Source organism: Pholcus phalangioides, unplaced genomic scaffold, assembly GCF_987345545.1.
Source record: "Pholcus phalangioides strain wild (caught in Gottingen) unplaced genomic scaffold, Ppha-v1.0 ptg000009l_1, whole genome shotgun sequence".
NCBI lineage: Eukaryota > Metazoa > Arthropoda > Arachnida > Araneae > Pholcidae > Pholcus > Pholcus phalangioides.
In genome coordinates, this window is record NW_028301602.1 from 45,288,509 (window position 1) to 45,311,523 (window position 23,015).

Below are 23,015 nucleotides of genomic sequence, written 5' to 3' on the forward strand. Positions count from 1 at the left end.
TAGTGTGTGAATATGTTCTTTTAATAACCGAATAACTCAAAGTACACACAAGGCAAATTTAAACCTGTATGAAAAGCTTTAATACAGTTCTTAACGATAAGACTTTTGGTACCGCGCGCGAGCACCTGGGCCACCAAACTTCTTGGGTTCGCAGCGACGAGGATCTGCAACAAGCAACGATCTGTCGTATTGTATAAGGATATCCTTTATCTCTTTCTTAGATGATTCGTCAACATCTGAAAATCAAAAAATACATTTAATTCTATAATAAAGCATCACATAAATAAATTTAGCTATTTTAACACAAATGATGTATGAACATATTTTTAAAAAAATGTGAACTAAACAGTCTTTTCTGAAAACCAGACTAAATCACATTTCATTAATAATAGTTTGAAAATATTAAGTGAAATAGGCAACAGATGGCAAGAAAGGACAAAATTGTCTTCTGTACTGAAATATGACCAACAGAACTTCATGTTTAATCTCAATCTCATGTTCTTGGCTAAACCATATAGCTGCCAACTTTGGAGAAAGGAATTGGAGGTTTTTGCAGATCCAAATTCCATATAAGTGAAATGGTAGAGATTTCTCCCTGGGAAAAACTATTTTGCAAGCAACCGAAAACCCAGGACACTTGGCAGCTGTATAACTGCATTGCAACAATTTTTATTCAATTCAATAAAAGAATGAGGGACGTGATAGTATAGAAACAATGTATTCAGATACTTCTTAATATATCAAGTTCGTAATGGTATATTAAATATACCAAAACAGGACCGATTCATTTTGCTGCATACCAGACAAGGAATTTCACGTAAAGATGGTATAAACTGCTGTCAGCAGACTTATTTTAATCATCATTAGAGCTTTCCATATATGCTGATAAACATAATATGCAGTTAATTTTTGTGTGCATTTTATGCTTGTTAGGCGAATATCTGCCATTGGTGCATTTTTGGCCAAAACAGTGAACCAGCAACCACAGATAATTATTTTCTGTCTCTCCTCACAGTATACCGTATATTATATTCTTTTCTTGGAGTCTTTCAAAGTGCAGTCTATCAACTCTCTTAGACAATGCGCAACAAATTATGAAGACATGTACGTTTCATAAGAACGAGGCTCCTTCAAGACCACTTCTAAAAGCACAGTGCAAAATGTGTAAATTACACAGTCTGATGCAAATAATGGGACTGGCCCAATTAATTGACCCGATCACATGTTAAAGTCATTGTTCAAGTTCTAAAAATTTGCACATTCATGTTTTTTGTGTAAGGGGAGGGGGAGGGGAGGGAGAACCTTTATTATATTTTTGTTTACATTCATTCAGTGGATAAATGTGCATGCAATAGAATACATTTTTTTAGCATCAATTAATATTAAATAGTTACCACCACTACGTTCAGGGTTGGGACGGTATTTACCGTTGATGGTTTTCACTGTCCAAGTAAAAATGTTTTTCCCTGTGGTTTTTACTGCTCAGAAGGAAAACCTATGGTTTTTACCACTTTCAGAGATTTTTTAAATAATTGCAGAAAAAGTGATTTATCTACTTTTTTCTATTTTTCCTGAAAAAATTCATAATTTTGATAGTGTTGTGTGAACACAAAACACTAAAATCATCATATTTTAAGTAGCGTGCATACTTAGTTATAATATGCTCATTTGATCTCTTGTTATAAATTTTCTTGCCATAAAGCGAGGCTTGACCCTAGGTGCCAGGTCACCATAGCAACTAGACAGAAAGCTGAATGTTTCGCATTGTTCTGGAACTAGCCCTCAACTGACTGGAAATGTTCTGTAGTTCCCATAATAGTGTTTTCTACATTTTTCTTAAAATTCTTCCCGATTGTTCTGCAACAGCACTGATTGAACATCAATCTGTGACGTACGTCACAGACTTCAGCATATTCTGCTTTGGGGGCAACTACAAAATTGGCATTGGCATCTAAAGTTATTTAATTTTTCAATTGAAGTCTATGGACAACACAAATTTTTCTGACTTCATGACAGTGTCTTTTAGCAAAAACGGGATACTTATAAACCACCCCCCTTCCAAAAAAGTATTTATCATTTATAATTTAAATTTGTTTGTAAAAAAAATAAATAAATCGATACCTGTATTAATCAATAATGGTTTTTATAATATAGAAATAGTGGGCAATAGCCTCTCTATCTCAATACTAAAAGTAATATATGCAGTGAAACCTCGATATAGCAATACCAGGGATGCAAGCGCTCTCCATCCATTTCAGAGCAGAACTAAAAACTAACTATATCTGCAATATAAGGAGCAATTTTTCTGTGAAATGTCAAAAGTTTTGCCAATAATGGTTGGAACAAATAATTTAAATAAATTTCTTTCACAAATTAAAGTTCATTTAAATTTTTTCTGAAGTATGTGAGTCACTACTAAAACATTCATTACTGAAATGACGAATAAAAATTGAAACTTTTTTCAAATTAAACACCATGCATACTGAAAACCTCAACTACTGCTTGAACACCAAAATCTTATTCATCTTGATATAACAAAAAAAAAAAAAAAAAAAAAAGTGCATGCAGAATATAAGGGCTTCCGTGAAAAAAGTTAACTTTTCAGAAAATTTAAAGAAATGATTTAATTTAAAAGAGGAATGCAAAAAACGAGAATATAAATACCTGTTTCTTAAACAATTTCTCAACATACATAATAGCATGTTAATAGATTAAAAATGTTTTCTTTCTTGCTGTTTTTTCAGCCTGAAGCCTGTTACAGTATACCTGCCCATTTTCTATATGAATCACAAGTCGCTTTCAGAAGTTCAGCATCTTAATAAAAATTTTTTTCCTTCAAATTTTTCATGCCTTTGAACATAAGATTTTGTGCGTCTTATTCCATTAAAGCATTGAATGGAGAAATTTTTTACTGTGCAAACAGACTTTTGTTAACACCGAACTCTTTCACTGTCTGCATTACCATGTGCTAAAGATAAAAAAAAGCCTTCACCAAAACTGGCAAAATTGAAACCTTGAAAGCATCCCAAAGTTTGAATATGTCTGCCCAATATCTATCTATTCTTTGAATTGATTTCACTTCTTGTAATTCTTTGAATTGCAGTGCAACCCATTCATCACACATAATTGATACTATGTTAAGCAACATCCCAGCAATACATGGGGGAGTAATATACCATATCAGCAATATATGAGAGGGAGTGCTAAAAACAATGAAAGGGTGCAAACATTTTATTCTTTTCAACATGTTTTGGAAAGGTAGGACATTTATATATAATAGGTATCCACAGAAGTTTTATATATATATATAAAATGTGAACACACACAGACTCTTAGTACAAACTCCTTCCTTTGACTATTGTTAAGAGCATGCCCCTTCCCAACCACTGCACGGACCGTGCGGCCATATTGGGTGCCGCTCTAGGAGCGGTGCCAAATAGAGTTGAAAGGGCGGAAAAAAAAAGCTTTGTAAAAAAAGAACCGCGGTTAGTAGCAACAAAAATAGGATCTGCACGGGGAGAGATTTTTTTCCCTTGAACTGTTATCAGTTTGCCAAATCCGGATTTTCGCAATTTGAAATTGTCACGATCGGCAGCCGCAGATGATAACCACATGATACCATAGTGGCTATATGACAAAACAATGGATATTTTAGCTGGAGTTTTTACAGATCCCGTTTTTTCTAATGATCTTCGAAAAAATTTGGTAATTTCAACGAGTAAATTAATCCCCTTTTCGATTCTTCGCAAAGATGTGTGGGTGCAATCTTGTGGGGAACAAAGCAAATTTTCGCCATAGATATGCTGTCTTTGAACGTAGGCCGGCAGCCGCAATTTTTTTTTTTTTTTTTTACTGTTATTTTCAGTATATAATCCGCAGGAGGGAAAACTCTGAAATTTAAATTCAGCATATTCATTCGGGGACTTTGATAGCACGCGGGATATACCAATAATAGTACAGGACTTGGCACTTCAAGGTAGTAGAACTACTTTCCAAAGTCAGGAGATAACGTGATTGCAGTAGATGGTGGGAACAAATTAAAGTTTCCCCCTCCGTATATTTTCCCTTGTCTTGGAAAGAATGCGTCCCATGAACAAAACTTTCATGCTTCTTTCTCGTAAATTACGGGTATTTGACACACTACAGTGCAGTGCATTAGCTGTACCTCAGTGAACCACAAATATGAATTCACAAATGCGCAGGGACTTGGACTTTTTTTGTCTTCAGCACATGGTAACACAAGACAGTGAAAAAGAGTTCATTGTTAACAAATAAATAAAAGTCTGTTCGAACATTGAAAAATCTGTCCATGCAATGCTTTAATGTTTAATGGAATAAGACACAAAATCTTATGTTCAAGGACATAGAAAATTGGAAAAAAATAGTCATTGAGATGCTGTACTTCTGAAAGCGAATCGTGATTTGTAATCTATTAACATGCTATTATGTTGAGAAATTGTTTAAGCAAATAAGGTATTTATATTTTTCTCATTTTTTGCATTTTGCTTTTAAATTTAATAATTCCTTTAAATTCTGTGAGAAGCCAATTTTTTTTTTCCACGGAAACTCTTATTATATTCTGCATGCACTTTTTCTGCTATATCAGGAGGAATAAGATTTTCAGGGCTCAGCACGGATCATGGCCTCAAAACTAGTGAAAATAGTGACCAAAATGTTTAAAAAAGTGACCAAAATGTTTAAAAGTGACCAAATAGTGACTAAAATAATTTTAGACAGAGAACAAATGGACATTGAATTTTGATTATTACCAAATTGAATGAATTGAAATTGAATTTAGTTTTTACTAAACTTTGTATTTCAATGGAACTCATTGAAATTGTTTTTTTTTATGGTAGTGTGAAATAAATCAAACTCAAACAGTTTTGAAATTGTTTGGTTTTTGAGAGAAAAATTTGTAAATATATTTTTTTCTTTTTTTTACACACAACATACACCCCTGCAAAAAAAACATTTACTCCTTTACCCAGAAACAGTATAATTTTGGCCCCTGCCCCCGTAATTTTTAACAGAAAAAGACAGCGGCCTTCCCCAGTAAATTTCTCATGAACCTTGTAAGCACCAACGTGGCGACTTTTTTCCGCGCCAATCAATCGCCGTTTTGCGGCGGTCAATTCAAGATGGCTGACAAAGGGCACATAAAATTACAAAAAATATATATAATTCATAATATGAATCAACCTAATATGCGAAAATCGATAGAAATATATCGGGAAATACGGAAAATTAGGATAAAATGAACACAAAAATCGAATCAACGACATACGGGGTTTATAAATGCGGTTGTTTGTAGCACCCATAGAATTGATTCAAAAATCGAAATTTCCTACATGAATCTCAAGACCGGCACCCACAGGTTCAAAACACTTCCGACGCCCCTAAATGCGGTTGATACAGAGTTTATGGATGCTGCTGTAAGGGTTACCTATTTTAGAGCGAAAAAAAGTCGCCACGTTAGCTCTCACTCCTCCCGTAATTTTAAACGAACAAAAACAGTGAATTCGCCCCCCCCCACCCGGGGCACCCGATTTACCATGGCCGTAATACAATATTTTTTTCTGGAGGGGAAACGTAATTTTACTGCCCCTTGACTGTGAAATTCGATAATTTTGCAAAGAAATTTATTGCCTTTAATATACCATTCCATCAAAAATGCCGTTCGAGGCATTGCCCCCCCCCCCAGTTTTGGATCTGATCACGGTATGTAGCAACCCGGACCGCAAGTACGAACGAAAATTTACCATCGCCCGGGGCCGGTATCTATGTTTTTTAACGGAAAAAGAGTAAATTCGGCACTCATCCTCGTTTAACACCCGTGGAATCAGACCCCGCCCACTCCTATTGCGGTCATAACAGCGACTCCAGACAAAAACGTTTTAATAACTTCCGAGGTCTAAAAAGGGGATTTTTTTACGCAACACCGATATTAAGTCAACAATCAGTATCGTGAAGATGCTCTAAATTAAGTTACGGCCAGAAGCGGATAAAGGTCAGTTGTTGTCGGCCCCGGACATAAAAAAAAAATTAATATCAGGCCCCTTAAATTAGGAAGAAAAAAAAAGTAAAGTAGGGGTCAGAGGCGTGCTCGGTGTGCCCAACGTTAAATCCGCCTCTATTAACGGCTCGCATGCACGTTAACTGAGTTTTTATCAGCCTGATGACAAATTTTCATCTGATTTGGAAACCCTTGTGTTAAACTAAACGTTGAATTGTAGAATTGTGATCTTTTCATACACAGTTCTCCTTTCGATCATACCTGGAGCTACGGTTTCTTGCTGAGATTTAAATCCAGTTAGAAAAATAGTACGAATTTTATTTCTAGATAGATCGCGATTTTCAGTCGGATGATTTTTTTTATTATAAGTAAATTCAAAATAATTGCGAGCTTCTTTAACCTTGGCCACCTACAGAGTATTCTTCAAAGCGTATTAATAATACACTTAATACGTATTAATAGTACGCATCTTTAATATGCGCGCTTTAGTATTCTCCCGCTGTGCGTAAGTTAGTTTCTTCACGGGCTCTCTTAAATCGTCATTTCAAATATTTAAAAAAATGAACAAAAGTAGCGATAGAACAAACAACAAATGTAACTTGCTCGATGCTCCAAGAAAGGAATTCGGCCCTTAGGACTAAAACTTTTTAAAACAAATAAAATAAAGGATAAATTTTAAAATAAGATGAAAATGAAAGAACGAGTGAGCACGCGTGGGGAAATAAGAAAGAATGGTAGTAGGGGGGGGGGGGGGGAATTATTTGTTATAAATAAGCTTTTTACGCTATTTTATTCCGACCGGCTTTTCCATAAAATGACTTTTTAACCAAGGAGCTTTCATTCCAAGCGCCTTGAAATCAAGTTATGCTGACGTCACACGGTATGCTCCCGGGAAGATGCCACGCCTTCATGTATAGGGGTTCTACGGGAAGGGAGCTAACGATCGTAGTTCAATGAAGGGAGGGAGAAAATTAGCGACCTTGAACCGGTAAAGTTCCTCCTTGAAGAAAAGAAAGACACTGACAGCAGAAGAGCGAGCGAGACCGAGGTTTTTTTGCTAAAAAAAGTGGAAAAAGTGACCTGGGCCTGAAAATACGTAATAAAAGTGACCAGTTTCTAAAAAAGTGACTTTTAGTGAAAAAAGTGACCCGTGCCGAGCCCTGGATTTTGGTGTTCAAGCAGCAGAAATTCTTGCTGCCTAGGTTTTCAGTATGCATGTTGCTTAATTTGAAAACAGTAATAATTTGTATTCGTCATTTCAGTAATACACGTTTTATTAATGACAGATAAGATAATTCAAAAAAAATTTAAATGGATTTTAATTTGTGAATGAAATTTATTTAGAATTATTTGTTCCAACCATTTTTGGCAAAACTTTTCGAATTTCATAGAAAAATTACTCCTTATATTGCAGATATAGTTCGTGTTTAGTTCTGCTCCATTTTCAAAATTTCTGCTCTGAAATGGATGAGGGGCACTTGCACCCCTGTGGATGCTATAAGTGATTGATAATCCCCTTAAGAGTATATGAACTCTTAAAAGCCTTATATAGCTTAAAGTTTTATATTTTCTTTTTGAAGACATATTTAATCGGAGGAAATGATTAAAAACTTCGAAATACAAAGCTGCTGACGAAAAAACTTGTGTTTACCACACAGCTATTAATGGAACCCAATAACGATTATACGGGAATTTGGGCACCCAAGGTCATGCCCCTGAAAATGATTGCTGATAAACAATGCATAAACAAAGGCACGTCTTTGCCAGTTGCTTAAATGCGGTCACCAAGACTTTTTACGGCTGCTCGATGGGAATGACCACGGCTGTCCCCTATAGGTGTTTTCCTAACGACGACGGCAGTCATTGACGTCACGATGACGTGATGACCTTTCTTTCTGAGTTCACCTCAGCATAATATCCAAAAAATAACTGTTCCCTTAATTCAAAGTGCTGCTAATGAAGACTCGAACATTGGCCGTTTTACAACAGTTTCTATGTGATTTTTACTTTTCTTGTTTGATTAAGGCTTAAGTTTACTTGGATTCTTTTATGACAGTTATTTAAACAATCATTGATTAGTGAACAAAAAACTTAGTATTTATAATTAATATGCACAGTAAGATGCTAATTGTGTGTGCAAGGTTTTTACCAGCAAATACCCAGTTTTTACGATGTCTTGGTAAAACCCACCCTGACTGTTTGCTATGAATAAATTTCATTTAAAAATATTTGATTTATCTAATAAAGATTCTTGAGATTAACCAGTTAAAAATTTTAAGATTCCCAGCCCTAGTAATTAAGTCAAGGTGAAATGGATGGTTTTGATGTGCTGTCCCTGCTGTTCCAATACCAGCATCATCATTTTGACAAATGAAGCCCTTTCATTTTTAGCTCTTTGCTGAGCATTGTAAATACTGTTTATGACTCTGCATGCTCTAAAAATACAGAAGACAATTGAATGTTGGGTATCATCAGAATAATGAAACTTAGAATAGGCCTATGTGCCTAACTGCTCTGTTATGCAAACTGTTGTTTCACCTACACACCAAGTGTCAATTATAATTTTGAGTGATGACTGTTAGAATACAATGGTGATTATACAGGGATTTTAGCAACCCAGGTCATCCCCTGATAAATGATTGCAGATAAACCCTGTAAATAAAGTCACGCCTTCGCCAGTTGATTAAATGAAGCAACCAAGACTTTTTCACGGCTGCCAAAGCTAACGGACATAACCATGGCTACCTTCCATGGCCATTTCTCCCAACAGCAACGGTAGTCTGACGTCATGATATCGTGAAAAAAAAAACCTCTCAGAAAACCTAATTTCATTCCAAATCTAATTTTTTGTCAAAATGTAGAATTTTTTTAACACATCCAGTCTCCCGCCTAAATTCAGAGTTGGCTGGTCTGCAATTGTGATTTTGACACACACAAAAAGGAGAAGTGATTTTATACATCCATTGAAAAAAATTAAAATACTCACACTTCTGATAGTAGGCGACAAGAGCTTTTGAGATAGCCTGCCTGATAGCTGGTGGAAAAAAATCCACAATCAGTATTTTTTCATACAAATACAATTCAACAAATGATAATCTTCAGTGTTCCTTTGGTCAACACGTACTTTACACATTTGCAATGTTTTTGAATAATACAATTAGATGCTAAAGGGTATTCAAATAACACACAGAGGAATTCAAGACCAGCAAAAAGATTATATATATACACTGCAGGGATTGAAAAATGCAAAGCAATATGGTGACAAAGTTGCATTGGCACCTAATTTTTAAAAAATGTATAATAAGTGAATTGAAGTCTGAAGAACAGCACAAAATTATCAGAAATTATGTCGGAATGCCTGCCAGCACGGCAAGATTTTGTCTGGGAAAACAACTGTTTGCACCAGTGAAATTTTACCGGTGTGTTTTAAAATTTGTCAAGAATTGATACATAATTTTTAAAATGCAAAAAGACAACCAATTTGGATTTTTTAAAAAAGAAAAAAAAAGTACAGCAGGTTGATTACTAACAATATTACCATTAAAAGCTCAATACAGTAGTCTTGCTGTACAGGGTGGATACTATTGACTGCCCAATAATTACACACACAATTCCTTGTGAAAAACTAATATGGAAAAGTGTTTTCAGTTTTTTGATTCAAACAATAATTATGGAGTCATAACACATTAAAAATTGATGCTTCATTTTCAAATCCCACCAAATTTACTGAACGTGCACCAGATATACAACTTGGCGTTCTAAAGGTGATAGCAATGCTTTAACCTTGGAATTAATTAAGAAAGATAAAGCTGTGCAAACCAGTTCTTTCTCCCTTGTACTTAAAAAATTTGACTTGATAGTGAAAGAGAACAAATTACATTTTGGCAAAACAGTATTGATTTTGGGAACACAATCCTGCAAATAGATCTCGTTTGGCAAACACTTTACATATCTGGTGATAAATTTGCCAATGTAGTGGGGTGAAAGTAACACATAACAAGGTTAACATTACACAAATAGGGAAAGTGCCAATCGCGAAAGAAAATAATCGAACAGGATCTAATACAGCAGAATCTCGCTAATGTGGCATATATTGGACCCCCAGATTGCTGAATTAGTGGAAGTTAATTTAAATAAAATTAAATAAAAAAAAAAGTTAATTTAATAAAAGCCAGTTTAAATAAAATAAACTTCTATAGACAGGCACATGTAGCAACATATTTCCCTCTTCCATCTAGAAGAAAACCTGCTTTTAAAAATACAGGATTACTGAATGGGCCAGAATAGCGCACGGTCAGATTATCGATAGTCGACTGCATGGTTTCCCCAAACCTTTTTTTTTTCATCGCTCCAGCTTCTTCAGAATTTTTGTCCTCTATAATAGCTCCCTCCCAACTAAAGTGAACCCATAGGATCCTATGTAGCTTCTATCCCGTAATTTCTATCACCCCCCCCCCCAGACCATTCCATCACGGGTTATATCATCCACTTTGGGAAACACTGGGCTACCGTATTTCAGTTCATTTTCAATTAGTGGAAACTGTCTGCTTGTGGAAAATTTTATTTTTCGTTGAGTGTTTGAAGTGTAACTGACAGTTGCAAAACTGATACATCACAAAATTTCAAAATGTTACAACTCCCATAATATTAGTCTGATCCTAAAATGGATAACACTTTTCCCTATTAGTTTTTCATAAGGAATCACGCGAGTAATTATTGGGTGGTTGACAGTATCCACCTTCTACATTAAATTTTTACTGGAGTGCTTATATTTTTGCTGATTTACTCTACTTTGGAAATTATTTACCTATAACCTTTTTTCCGATAAGAAAAAAACTCGTTACATTTCTTGACTAAACTGTGTATGCGGTAATTTACAGAAATAAAATTCTCGAACAAAACAATGACTAAGACAAAATGTTTCTTTTTAAATAAATTAAAATTCTCACCATATATCTGAGCAACATGACCACCACCTTTTACACGCACACGGATGTCAACAGAAGCAAATCTGTCTTTTCCGAGGACAAGTATTGGCTCCAGAAGCTAGGCGAGAAAAAAAAAAAAAAAAAAAAAAAAAAAAAGGTAAAAATGAGAGAAAGGTAAATAACTCTATTCATTGAACAAGCTCCATTTTGTAAAGTATGGGATGTAGCCACTGATATTGAATGAAAAAAAAAAAAAACACCAATCAGATTCCGAAATTGATTAAATATTTTTATCACATCATAACAAAGTTTTCCACAATCTATTTTTAACTGTGTGAGAAGCTCAGGATCATTGTTAAAACTGGGGGTTGATATAACCTCTAACATCTTAATAATATTTGCACGAGCATTTCATTGTATGAATGAATGGAAGCTGATAGAGTAACACGTGGATCATACATACCTTGTATTTCAGAACTTGGGGCTCCAACAGCTCCAGAGGCCTACCATTCACTTTGATCAGACCATGTCCATTCTTGCAATATGCAACAGCTGTCGCAGTTTTCTACAACGCAAATGGAATAAATGGTCTCAAATGAAATAATCCAGACAAAATGTGTATAAATAAAAATTATGAAAAAGTAAATACAAACCAAGAGGCACAAATTCTTAACCAAGACATATTTTGGAAGCTCAAAAATAGCGGCATTTTCTGTATCTTTGTCATTATAATTACACTAATTACATTTACGCTTTTTAAATACATTATTTCATGGGAAAATGGGACAATAAAAGAAATGCGTATTTCTTTTTTTTGCTGATCATTTTCCTTTCTGCTCTAAAAACGGAACCATCAAATTTTAGACAAACTGCCTATTTTTATGAAGTCTTTATACGAGTTCCTAAAACGTCAGTTGTAAAATTGTGTTAGTCAAAAAAAATTTGGTTGTGTTTTCTTGACAATAGCAAGGGAAAACTCTAAAAAGTTTTTTCTTTAATTCAGCAATCTGCTCCTCTATTTCCTTGTTTTGAATCTACATTTGATGAAGTGCTCTTTTTTCTGTCAAGCGCAACTGTTTTTTCTTTTTACACCTTTTTTTTTTATTCCAAGGGCTTGGTGATGATTTCACTCTTTACCATCTCAGGGGTGATTTCTACAGATAGCTCGCTCCCAAATGATTTCACTGCAATGATGCAGTGAATGGCCAAGCTCATGCTTGACCAATACCTTCTAGAGAGAAGGCCTTCGCCCGAGATATTTTCGATGCTGTGACGTCACCACACACCGGCTTAAACGAGAAAGAGAATTTCTTCTTCTCGGCATTCTCCCCCGATCCACGCTCTGCTTCTCCCAAGAAATCGCCATTAACGAAGGCACGTGGTCGTCGATTAGATATTTTTTTATAGAAATATGTCTGACCCAAAAGTATCTGTATTTTATTTTCCGAAATGTGAAGATCTGAAGAAGAAGTGGTTGAATTCCATCCAAAGAAAGGACTTCGTACCGAATGATCGCAGTAGTGTAAGTGCTCATTTCGTGAACATTATATTGTTTTATTCTTTAAGAAAAATTAAAGAAAAAAACAACGGAATGCAAAAAAATCAACTCCGATATTAAGAAGAGATGGGACAAATAGTGATTCGGCGGAATAACCGAGTACCAAATATTCAGATAATGTTTTGGCCAGATAGCAAATATTTCGTGGCCGAATATTAATTTCCTTAAAATTCATCACAATTGTAAATGAAATTAGTGTTTTTAATTAAGAAATGAAATTATTGGTAATTTTAAATATTGAATTTTAAGTATGGAATTTTTTTATTTCAATAGATATTGTAAAACTGGTAATTGGGAGATATTGCCATGATACTGACAAAATTTGACAATGATACATCATAGTACATTAATATTACCAAATGATTTTTGTTTTTAATTAATTACAATTTCATATCCAATCAAGGAAATGTAAATCATTATTTACTCCTAACTAGTAATGCACCATATAATTTATGAACTAGTATTTAACTAGTTATAATAATAGTATATTATATATAATTTAGCAGCAGATTATTTGTCCCATCTCTTATGGAGAACAAGTAATGGTCAGAGACTAAATTAATTTCATGTTATTACCAATAGCCATCAGTCTGATTATGCTTATTTTATGTCTAGGTATGTGAACTGCATTTTCTGGCCATGGATTTGTTAACAGAATCTTCAGCTTTTGACAGAAACAGTGGTAATACTTTAACAGCTCCGTTGATAATTAAGAGAAGAAAGAACGCTGTGCCGTGACTCTTCGAAGGATATCCATCAACTTCTATGACACTTCCTATTAAACGAAGGTTATCTCCAAACTACAAAAAACACTGAAAGAATGAACGCTTAAAAACGGCCCTTGAGGAAAGTGTGACTGATGCAGCAACATTTTCTCAGCAGAGACAAATCAGCAGTATGGAAGATCTACAGTGATGTGTTGAAACATTTGGTCTTGACAATTTTTATGAAGTGTCGAATCAGTGAAAAATTTTGTGTTTATCATTTGGATATACAACCATACCCACAGATTTCGCATTCAGTGGTTGTAAGTAATCTTAATGTTTCTGTTTATCTAAAAAGTATTGCATTGAAAAGAATTACAAAATTTACCCTCCCATATAAGTTCACAAATTTCAATGACTTAATTGATATATTAGACACACTTAAAAGTATGAATCCTATGTGTGAGGAAAAAATTCCTCTAAAATAGATTTCTTCAATGATGCTCTGTCTTCTTTGAAGACTGGTGAAAATGAATTACTGATAAATTTTATAGAGGAACAAATTAAGATTAGTCGTTGTGCAAAAAACAACTTTAAATACTCTAATGACATCATATATTTGCTACTCTGTTACATTCAATTTCGCCACAAGTGTACAAATTTATAAGATCTAGCAATAAAATAATACTGCCTCATCCATCAACTTTGAGGAAAATTAGTCAGCGACTACCAGTTTCACCAACCGAGGAGGTGAGTCAAAATTTCTTGATGTACATAAAAGTCAGAGCAAAATATATTTCTGATGCAGATAAAGTTATTTTTCTTGTTGACGAAATTTACATAAAACCTTATTTTGATTATAAGGGAGGTTCTGTTGTTGGCATGGCCTTCAACACAGAAGAAGCTGCGAAGAGTGCTTTTGTGTTTATAGTTTCCAGCCTAATGTCCCCTTTTAAAGAAGTTGTGCATATTTTACCTGTGTTCAAGATAAATCACGTATTGTTACGTAATGTTATCTTAAGTTATTTTAGGTTTAGAAAATATTGGTTTCACAGTTATTGGTGTTGTCACTGATAACAATGCTATCAATAGAAAAGCAATGAGCTTGTTCACAAAGCCACATAAGAATTTATATATGTATCCCCAGCCTCGGTGTCCATCGAGACCACTATTTTTTGTTATAGTGTGTATTTGTTAAAAAATATCAGAAATAACTGGTTGAATCAAAGAAATGATGGCAAGTGCTATTTTTACCTGAACTTTGATGTTTCAGTTGACAATTTTTGTACAGCATCTTTTGCATCAGTGAAACAACTGTATGACAGACTCTGCAAATGTTGTCTCATATGCAAGAGGGCTAACATGAAAATCTCAGACCTTTTAATTTAGAGAGACAAACATCAAACTTGTACTCAGTCTTCAATTAGTTTGTTTGCGAGGCTTTAAATATATTGGGCCCAGACAGAAATATCCCTCATTTTACTGATACTGCTGAATTTATCAAAGTAATCACAGTAATCAGATAATCATAGTAATAATCATATCATATATAGTAATAAATGATATATAATAATCAGAGTAAACATAGAGAAGTTCTTGTAAACACAGCTTTTACCACCTTGGAAGAGTTTGAAATTTTAGGAAATGTATATGAATGTTGTAGTTGTCACAGGGATGCTGATATTGCTCAAAAATTTTTTATGGATTTCATCTAATATTTTACTCAAAAATCTGTGTATGAATAAAAATGATTTGGTGACAAAGAAAAAAGGGAAAATTAGGAATGAAAAATGTGCAAAGAGGAAACTTGATTGTTTTGATCAAGTTCGGTAAATGTATAAGTAATGGGCCACTTAACATTTAATTAATTAGCTCCGAAACTTGAAATAATATTTACTCAATTACTTTTCAATATCAGTCAAACATTTATCCATCATTATCAGCTCAAAATTTCAAATTCACCTTTAAATTCATTTTTTATTTTTAAATCTTTGAAATAAGTGTCTCATTACTGGTACATTTTACACCTCCCTTTTTTTTTTAAAAAAAAGTTATACATAAATGATGGTGGTTATGATTTTAGTCGTTCACAGAAAATTGCCATCAAGTTCTGAATATATATATATTGCTCACATGCTTTCATGAAAAAACTTAGATACTCTTTCCACTCTGAGCATTTAAGTACTGAAAAAGAAATGTGTTTATGTGTGATGGTTATGTGTTATGTGTGAAGATGGAAGTTTCATAATCATACGAAATTTGGTTAAAGGGGTTTGTCGTGTCAACTCCTGTAGTTGTTAGTTATGTTCTATATAATGACGTTGTGACTGAGAAACTGAAAAATGATGTTGAATTCATGTTTAATGCAAATGTTCAATTAAAGATTGTTTTTCAATTCTAGCAAGTTTTATTTCTTGTGTAATTCCATGTGTGTAGTGAAAAACATTGGATAGAATTTTTTCTCCCCAGCCTAAATAAAATATGAACCTGATGATATTTATAATCTTGAACATAGATCACACTTTGCTTCATAACAAACCTCAAAATTAATCTACGTATTCTTGGTTTGTTTTTTTTCTGGCTTATTTCTAAAGAATCTTCGAATAAAAATGAATGTTTAAGAGAAGTTATAAATAATAAAACAATTTTATGCAAAGAAGAAACTGGTGACATATATTGAAGAAAAAAACTATTTTTGAAATGGATTTTTACTACTTGAATGTTATGAATTTGTGTACGAATGAGAATCATACAATCTATATCTAATCCATAGTTTTCATTGAAATTTTCTGGAAGGAGCAAAGCATATTTGTTCATTCGTTCTTTTTTCTTCCTTTCAATAAAATACACATTACGTGAAAAGTTTGTATATACTGTATATATTTTTTAAATGACAAAATATATAGTGAATATTGCATATGTCTATCTTAATGAAAAATAAAGGATATTTTACATATACTTGAATTTTGGTATTCAATGGATATTTTTTTGGTTAAAATCAACAGAAATGAAATTCCGAAAAATTCTCTTGGGGAAATTTTGATGTCAAATGGTAATTCAAATATTGTCAAGTTTTCGTAAAAACTCTGGCTCTAATTGATACTTGAAAATAATGTTGAATTATAAGTATAAACTCGTCCATTCGAGTGCTAAATTCTTAGGTAATTCAACCTTTTTTTTATAAGAAAAAAATATCTATTACAGCGGGGTGGGTCAAAAAAAAAAAATATATATAACGGCGCTACAGTGTGTGGTGCTGCTGGAAAACGATCTTACAGGGAAGACGATTCTAGGACGGAATTCGATGACGTCACGAATCTCGGGGTCAGGCCTTCTGCTCTAGAAGGTATTGGCTTGACCCATATTGCTCAAATTGAAAGTTTTACTGCAAAGCCGACACAGCACTTTGCACGAGTAATTTTTGACTGCTTAAATCCAAATCAGCCCATTAAGGATTCAAATTTTTATCGGCCCATTTTATATTAAAGTTCTTTTATTACTCATTGTTTTCAAATGAAAAATAATTATGCGGAACTCAAAATATACACATGCATCATCTGATGTTACTGAAATTAACTTATGAAATTATCGCAACTGAGCGTTATCCACTGCTTTCTATGATGCGTAGTTACAATGCTTCCAGAAACACTATAGTAAACTAGTAGTTACAATAACGTTGCAGCAATACATATTCTTACAAGAACTTACGAAATCTTTGTTCCTCCTCGGCAGTATCTATAGTTTTTGTCATATTGTGATATTTTATGATTTCAATATTTACGATGTTATCAGAGAATTCTTTTTTTCCTATTGAAATTTTCTCTTATCTTGATTTATTTTTTCCCTCCATCAGACGGCAATCGTGACGATTTTGCAGGTCATTGAAATTTTCAGGCTTTAGAACTAAAATGGGCTATTTCCCCGATTTCCCTAACTTTTTTTTAACCAAAATTAAAACTGGAATTTATAGCAGCATATATGCAAACATGGAATGTTTGCAGATATGCTGCTATAAATTCCAGTTTCAAGTTTCTGCTTAAAAAAAGTTAGGGAAATATTTGGATATTTTCTTTGGGTAAAATTTATCTTGCAGCCTGTCTTTTTTCGATTTGTCCAGTCCTGGTTATTACAAATTACAGCACTACCCAAGTTACAAGTGTCTTCACTTAAGGGCTTAACAAAAAAAAAAATTATTATATATATATATATATATATATATATAATAATAAATAAATAAATAAATATATATATATAATTACAAATCAGGCACCAGTCATGTGTTTTAGGTGCAAAATTTCCTTTTCTCAAAACGAACCACCAAAATAATTTTTTAAGGCTTTTCTGGGACCTTTCTGCAAATTCTGAAAATTTTGAGTTGTTCTCAGACTCAATGATTCAGCCACTGCACAAGAAAATTTCAGGCAGCTATGTTGATTTGTCAAGCCCTGCTTTATTCATGCATTTGATGTGTGAAAAAAGTTTTTTCTAGGATAAGATTAAATTTTGGAAAGGGTTCACATTAAATTTGAGTAAATACATCAATGAATTGTATGGAAGAGTTGGAACAGGAAGCATATGTATAGAATCCTGGTCAGTGACAACCAATGTTACTATGCCTTTGCTGCTCTAGCCAAGATTACACAACCAGGGCTCTACTAGGCAAAGGCTTCAAAGAAAAAAACCCAACAAACTTACTTGCAAAATATCATACATTATAAATAACTATTGACATATCTGATAGTATCAATGAATAAACAGGTTAAAATGCAGTAGAAATTCCAAAATTTCTAAACGCATGCAACACTAGATCAACTAGAAAAAAAGGTCCAAAGTTTCCCTTAAGTATTATGAGATGACCCTTTCACATATCAGTAAACATTGAAAGAAATTAAAAATTTTGCGTAATCCACAGACTTATTTTACAATCACAAATACTAAGATTTTAGAAGCCAAACTTTTTATTCTATTTTTTTGGTTGTCATAGAGACTCTGCACCTGGAGTTTATTAAGCATTGCTTTTCAGACAGACTGAGCTCATTATTACAAAATAGGCATTAAAACTCAGCGAAGATACTAAATATTACCCTTAAATCCTATTTAATGTTAGTCGACTGTATAGAAGCATTGGAACAGATAGCATAATATATACACTCCTGGTCAGTCACAACCAAAGTTACTTTGCCTTTGCTGCTCTAGCCATGATTATAAAAAAAACCAGGGCTCTATTAGGCAAAGGCTATGAATTTTGTAGTAGTAGTAATTAAAAAAAAACCATCTATCAGGTCTGCCAAATTGCAGGTCACTAAACAAACTAAAAAATTAACATTTGTATCTAAATTTTTGGAAATTATGCCAGCGTGTCTTCTATTGCAGAAAGACACCATGTCGATAAAAACATATCCGAGACACATAACTTTACATTATGCAGGGGTGGGAAGTGACTAAGTCCATTTCGGAGCAGCTTTGGAGCAGCAAAATTCAGAATTTGAAGCAGTTGTGGAGCAGCAAAATATGGGATTCGGAGCAGTGAAATTAACAAGAATATTTTCGTTAACCCTCAACCCTTTTCAAAATAAAACTGCACTGTCTTTTGTTATCAAACATCTTTTCGTCAACTTAATTTTTGTTTTTGGTGTTTTAGGCTTTTGACACCTTGTTTGAAAGAGCGGCTGTCATAAAATGTTTTGCACCCGTCTATTTAAGATGATTTTTGCTTACTGAGGGCACTATTTGCTGCCTTGAACAGCGGCACTTCAAATGAGCTAAAAATTTTTTATAAGTTTTTAATTTTTTTATACTTGGAAAGAAATTGTTGCAAAATGGGAGAGAATTTTGAAAGAATCAACTCGATGTTTGGCGATTCAGCACTCATTATCTGGCAAGATTGGCGATCTGACACTCGATATTTGGCGAGATTGGCTATTTAACTCTCGTTATTTGGCGATATTGGCGATTTAACGCTCGTTATTCGGCAACATTGGCGATTTAACGATCGTTATTCGGCAACATTGGCGATTTAACGATCGTTATTCGGCAACGTTTCTAAACTAACATTCGTAATTCGGCGGACATGCGCTTTTTACTCCCGGAATAAAAATGTTTTGCACGAAACATCGAGATTTAACACATGACAATCGACTACAGTAATTTCTGCTGCTTCCAGTGACGACTTTTTTTTAAAAACGGAAACACTCGAATTTGCACTTTAAAGCTGAAAGGCATTGCAAACCATCTTCAGTTAAACGATCACGGACAATATCGGGGTTTCGCGATGCAAAGCCCGATAGTCTAAGGCGATAGTTTAAGTATAGTGGAATAAAACACGTTCTTTCTCGTAAAGAAACGTTTCGTGGCTAGCAGGAACAAAAATTTTTTGGCGTCCTTTCCGAAATTCCGGGCATACTGAAGCGAAATTCGCTATTTGGCGCAGAAAAAATGCGAAAATACGCTATTGGAGCAGGATGGCGCAAGATATTAGTTTTGGCGCAGAGTTCCCACCCCTGATTATGTGGAGAAATTTTCACATAATATTTTCCAACATGCATGGTTTAATAGCACAAAGTAACGCTAACACTTATGACAAAAGTTTGGTGATAAAATGTTGCCAAAAATGTTAAAAAATTCTCTTCTCCAATTGCCTTCTAATTTTTTTGTTTACTTTACAGATGCGATTTTTCTGTGCACAGCAAAGCAATTTTTCACATTCATCAGTGGTAAATCCTGCACATGCCTGGATATACTTTCACTAAGCATTAGATTAGAGAAAACACTGGCTGCCAACAATACAGCAACTCTGCCATATATTTATTACTCAATTATCATGACATTTAAATAGTCTCTTGCTTGAAAATGGCTAAAACTTGACAGATTACGTGACAGTCATTTCAGAGATGTAAAAAAAAGAATTTTTCACAATTATGGGAAAAAATAAGATAAAAGATTTTTTGGAATTCTGAAGTTTGGGAGCCTCCTGGAACCTTTGCGGCTATTGGCTATTGTTCAGGGTTCCAATCAAAATCATTTGTTCCCTGATGAAAGGTAAAACAGGAAATTTTTTGAATTGACTTAAACTATGGGGGAAATATAAAACTTGTAACCTTCCAAATTAATTTTTTCTACCCTTCAACGAACTTTTCTTTGACTTTTGCAGAATATTTTACATTTCTCCTGACATTCAAAGTCGCTTGTAATGTCAGGCTGGACAAATCGCAAAAAAATTCGCCAGAAAAAATTTTAGTAGGCAAAAACATTCTACCTGGGGGAAAAATATCCAAAATAATACTTTTTGAGCTAGCTTTTATTGCAAGGCATAGTTTACCTCGTTCATAAGTTAGCAGATATGCTGCTATAAATTCCAAACATTTTATGCTGCTCTCAACCTGAAATTTAGTGTTCACAAGGAAAATTTTAGGTGCCAATACCAGTTGGCAAGTTTCTGCCCCCGGCAAAAATAGTTCTTTTTATACAATGTAATTTCATGTTTCATATGTTTTCAAGTTTTTATGTTAAAAAGAATATTTTGTAATTGAAAAACCAAGCTTGGTACATCTTGAGTAAAAAGAATTTTTACCTGGTTTTTCCACTTTTGACAAAAACCCAACTCTGGTTTTTATATTGAAGACAATACTTTTTAATTGAAAAAAAAAACCAAAAAAAAAAAAAAAAAAAAAAAACCAAGCTCAGTATGTCGTAAGAATAATTTTTACCGATTTTGCCATTGTCCAGGCAAAAACCCAACCCTGGCCAATATCAATGTTTTGTTGACCTGATGCCTGGGACTTGTCCAGCCCCACTGCAATACAAGTACAGATTGGCATTTTCATTGTATGGAAGCGTTGGAACAGGCAGCATAACGAGTATACTCCTGGTCAGTCACAACCAATTTTACTTTGCCTTTGCTGCTCTAGCCCAGATTATAAAAATCAAGGCTCTACTAGGCAAAGGCCCACATTACAAGAAAATCAACATGTTAAGAATACCACAGAGAATGCCAGCGTAATGAAATAAATATACATATATTTTACAAGAAAATTTTGTTATATGGAGTTTTGGAATAGAATGTGAATTGCAAATTTCTATCAATAAAATGCTGCGAATACTTTTATGAAACCAGGCATTTAACTGCTATATTATGGAACAAGAAATGACATCGCTTTAGTGTCCATTCTGAAAGCCCACATTAACAAAATGCGACCAAAAAATATACTGTATAATAGGAATTTTAAACTTTTGGATTGCAAGTGGACCAACCATATGGCCCTAGGTTGTGAACCAACGTTATAGAGTACAAACAGTGGCATATTTACAGAGAAGCTTAGTAGGCCATTGGACAGCAAATTTGAGAAACGAGTGGCTGGGAAAATTTATAGAATGAGAGAAGGGCGGCAAAATCATCCTCTGCCTAGTGACGGACCAAGTTGATGAGTGACCCAGAGAGTTTGCAAGCATGTGAGAAAACAAGAGTGCTCAAGAACATCAGTGAACGTAAGACATGGAGAGTGGGGTTATGTGTGCTGTCTGAAAGCTGCCTAGAGAGCAAGCAACCAGGTCAGTGAGCGAGCAAAGAGTGACTTAGGAAGTATGGAAACATGAGTGACCAAAACAATATGCAAGCATGTGAACAATCAAAAGAGTGAGCCAGAGAATGTCCGAGTATGGGAGTGACCAAGAGAATGAGACATAAGCCCGGTCACATGGGAATAGAAAAAGCAGGTTTAAAACCAACTTCAAGAATTTTAACCGACGACGGCTCCCAATTTCTTTCCTTACGAAGGAAAAAAAGTCGTCAAAAGGAGGTGCTAGAACTCCCAATGCAACATTATGCAATATTTGCACATGTGAATGGGTTAGAGTTACAGGAGCGGGAGTCAAGCGGGCTATAGCACCTTGGGAGAAGGGCGGCAAAATTTTTGTAGGCTTCAAAACCATAAATCTGTCTCCGAGTGCAAATAAAAATTTCATGAAGGGGTGGGGAGAAAGACATCAAAAATGGGTGGCTATAAGGAGCACCTTTCAAATGAGACTCATCGTTGCATGAACATTCCTCAGTCCCCCAAGTGACAAGAACTTTCTCCACGTCTTTACAATTAAGAACTTTAGCCACGAAGATCGACAACAAAACATTAGGTATTTTCTGATTTACCACGTGGTCGGCTTCACTTAAAAAAAGCAAACACGTAATCAAAGCCCTAACGAAACTGACAAAAAAAATAATAAAAAAACAACTAAAATTGATAAAAGGCTTTACAATTGACATACACAATATTTAACTATAAAAACGATGATAATAATAATGAATGAAAATTAAAATGAGGGAATGAACTTCGGCATAATCGCGGGAACATGTTGGGCATAATCGAAGCCGAATGAATGTATAATTTTACCTTCCGACCAAACACTTGGACGCACTGCAGCTGATCTTTCTGCGCACTTTCCATTCTTTCTCCGGATCACAATCGCTTCGAGTTCAAGATTTATTTCACGCAATCACAGCAATGCAACGCAGATCTACGTTACACGTGAACAAAATGGCTGACGAACAGTCCTACTTACGAGTTGTTGCCAAACGATCAGTTGGAAATTTACAAACACCACAGATCTGAACAAATCAAAAGCCCTGTATAATTATTAGTGTAAATCTAAAGAAAAAAAATTTTAGAAATAAAAAAAATGCCTTTATAGAATTTACAAAACTATTTTCAAAAATTGACGAAAAGGGAAGCGTTTATTATAAGGATAGTTTTAATTATAAATGAAATTGAAGGGGGAGAAAAAGTAGTTTATATCCTTTTGCTGCCATCTGTTGTACATGC

The 23,015-nt window shown here is 34.2% G+C and overlaps 1 protein-coding gene and 1 long non-coding RNA gene across 2 annotated transcripts; one reads left to right on the forward strand and one right to left on the reverse strand.

The window, feature by feature from the left end:
- Positions 1-22,772, reverse strand: RpS16 (ribosomal protein S16). Its single transcript, XM_089236350.1, has 5 exons — positions 22,587-22,772; positions 11,405-11,506; positions 10,963-11,059; positions 9,000-9,047; positions 1-236 (listed from the first exon to the last, which is right to left on the reverse strand). Exons 1-5 carry the CDS (start codon positions 22,638-22,640, stop codon positions 91-93), a joined length of 447 nt encoding a protein of 148 aa, XP_089092476.1. The 5' UTR covers positions 22,641-22,772; the 3' UTR covers positions 1-90.
- On the forward strand, positions 12,233-15,603 carry LOC149083177 (uncharacterized). Its single transcript, XR_016193222.1, has 2 exons — positions 12,233-12,463; positions 13,115-15,603. It is a non-coding gene; the product is annotated as an uncharacterized LOC149083177 (long non-coding RNA).
- Positions 22,773-23,015: the final 243 nt, after the last annotated feature.

Excerpts from the sequence above, each read along its gene's own strand:
- RpS16 (XM_089236350.1), bottom strand. The coding sequence starts at position 22,640 with ATGGAAAGTGCGCAGAAAGATCAGCTGCAGTGCGTCCAAGTGTTTGGT. Across the intron at positions 11,507-22,586 it reads TCCAAGTGTTTGGTCGGAAG|AAAACTGCGACAGCTGTTGC; the intron begins GTAAAATTATAC and ends TTTGCGTTGTAG. Across the intron at positions 237-8,999 it reads TGTCGCCTACTATCAGAAGT|ATGTTGACGAATCATCTAAG; the intron begins GTGAGTATTTTA and ends TTTGATTTTCAG.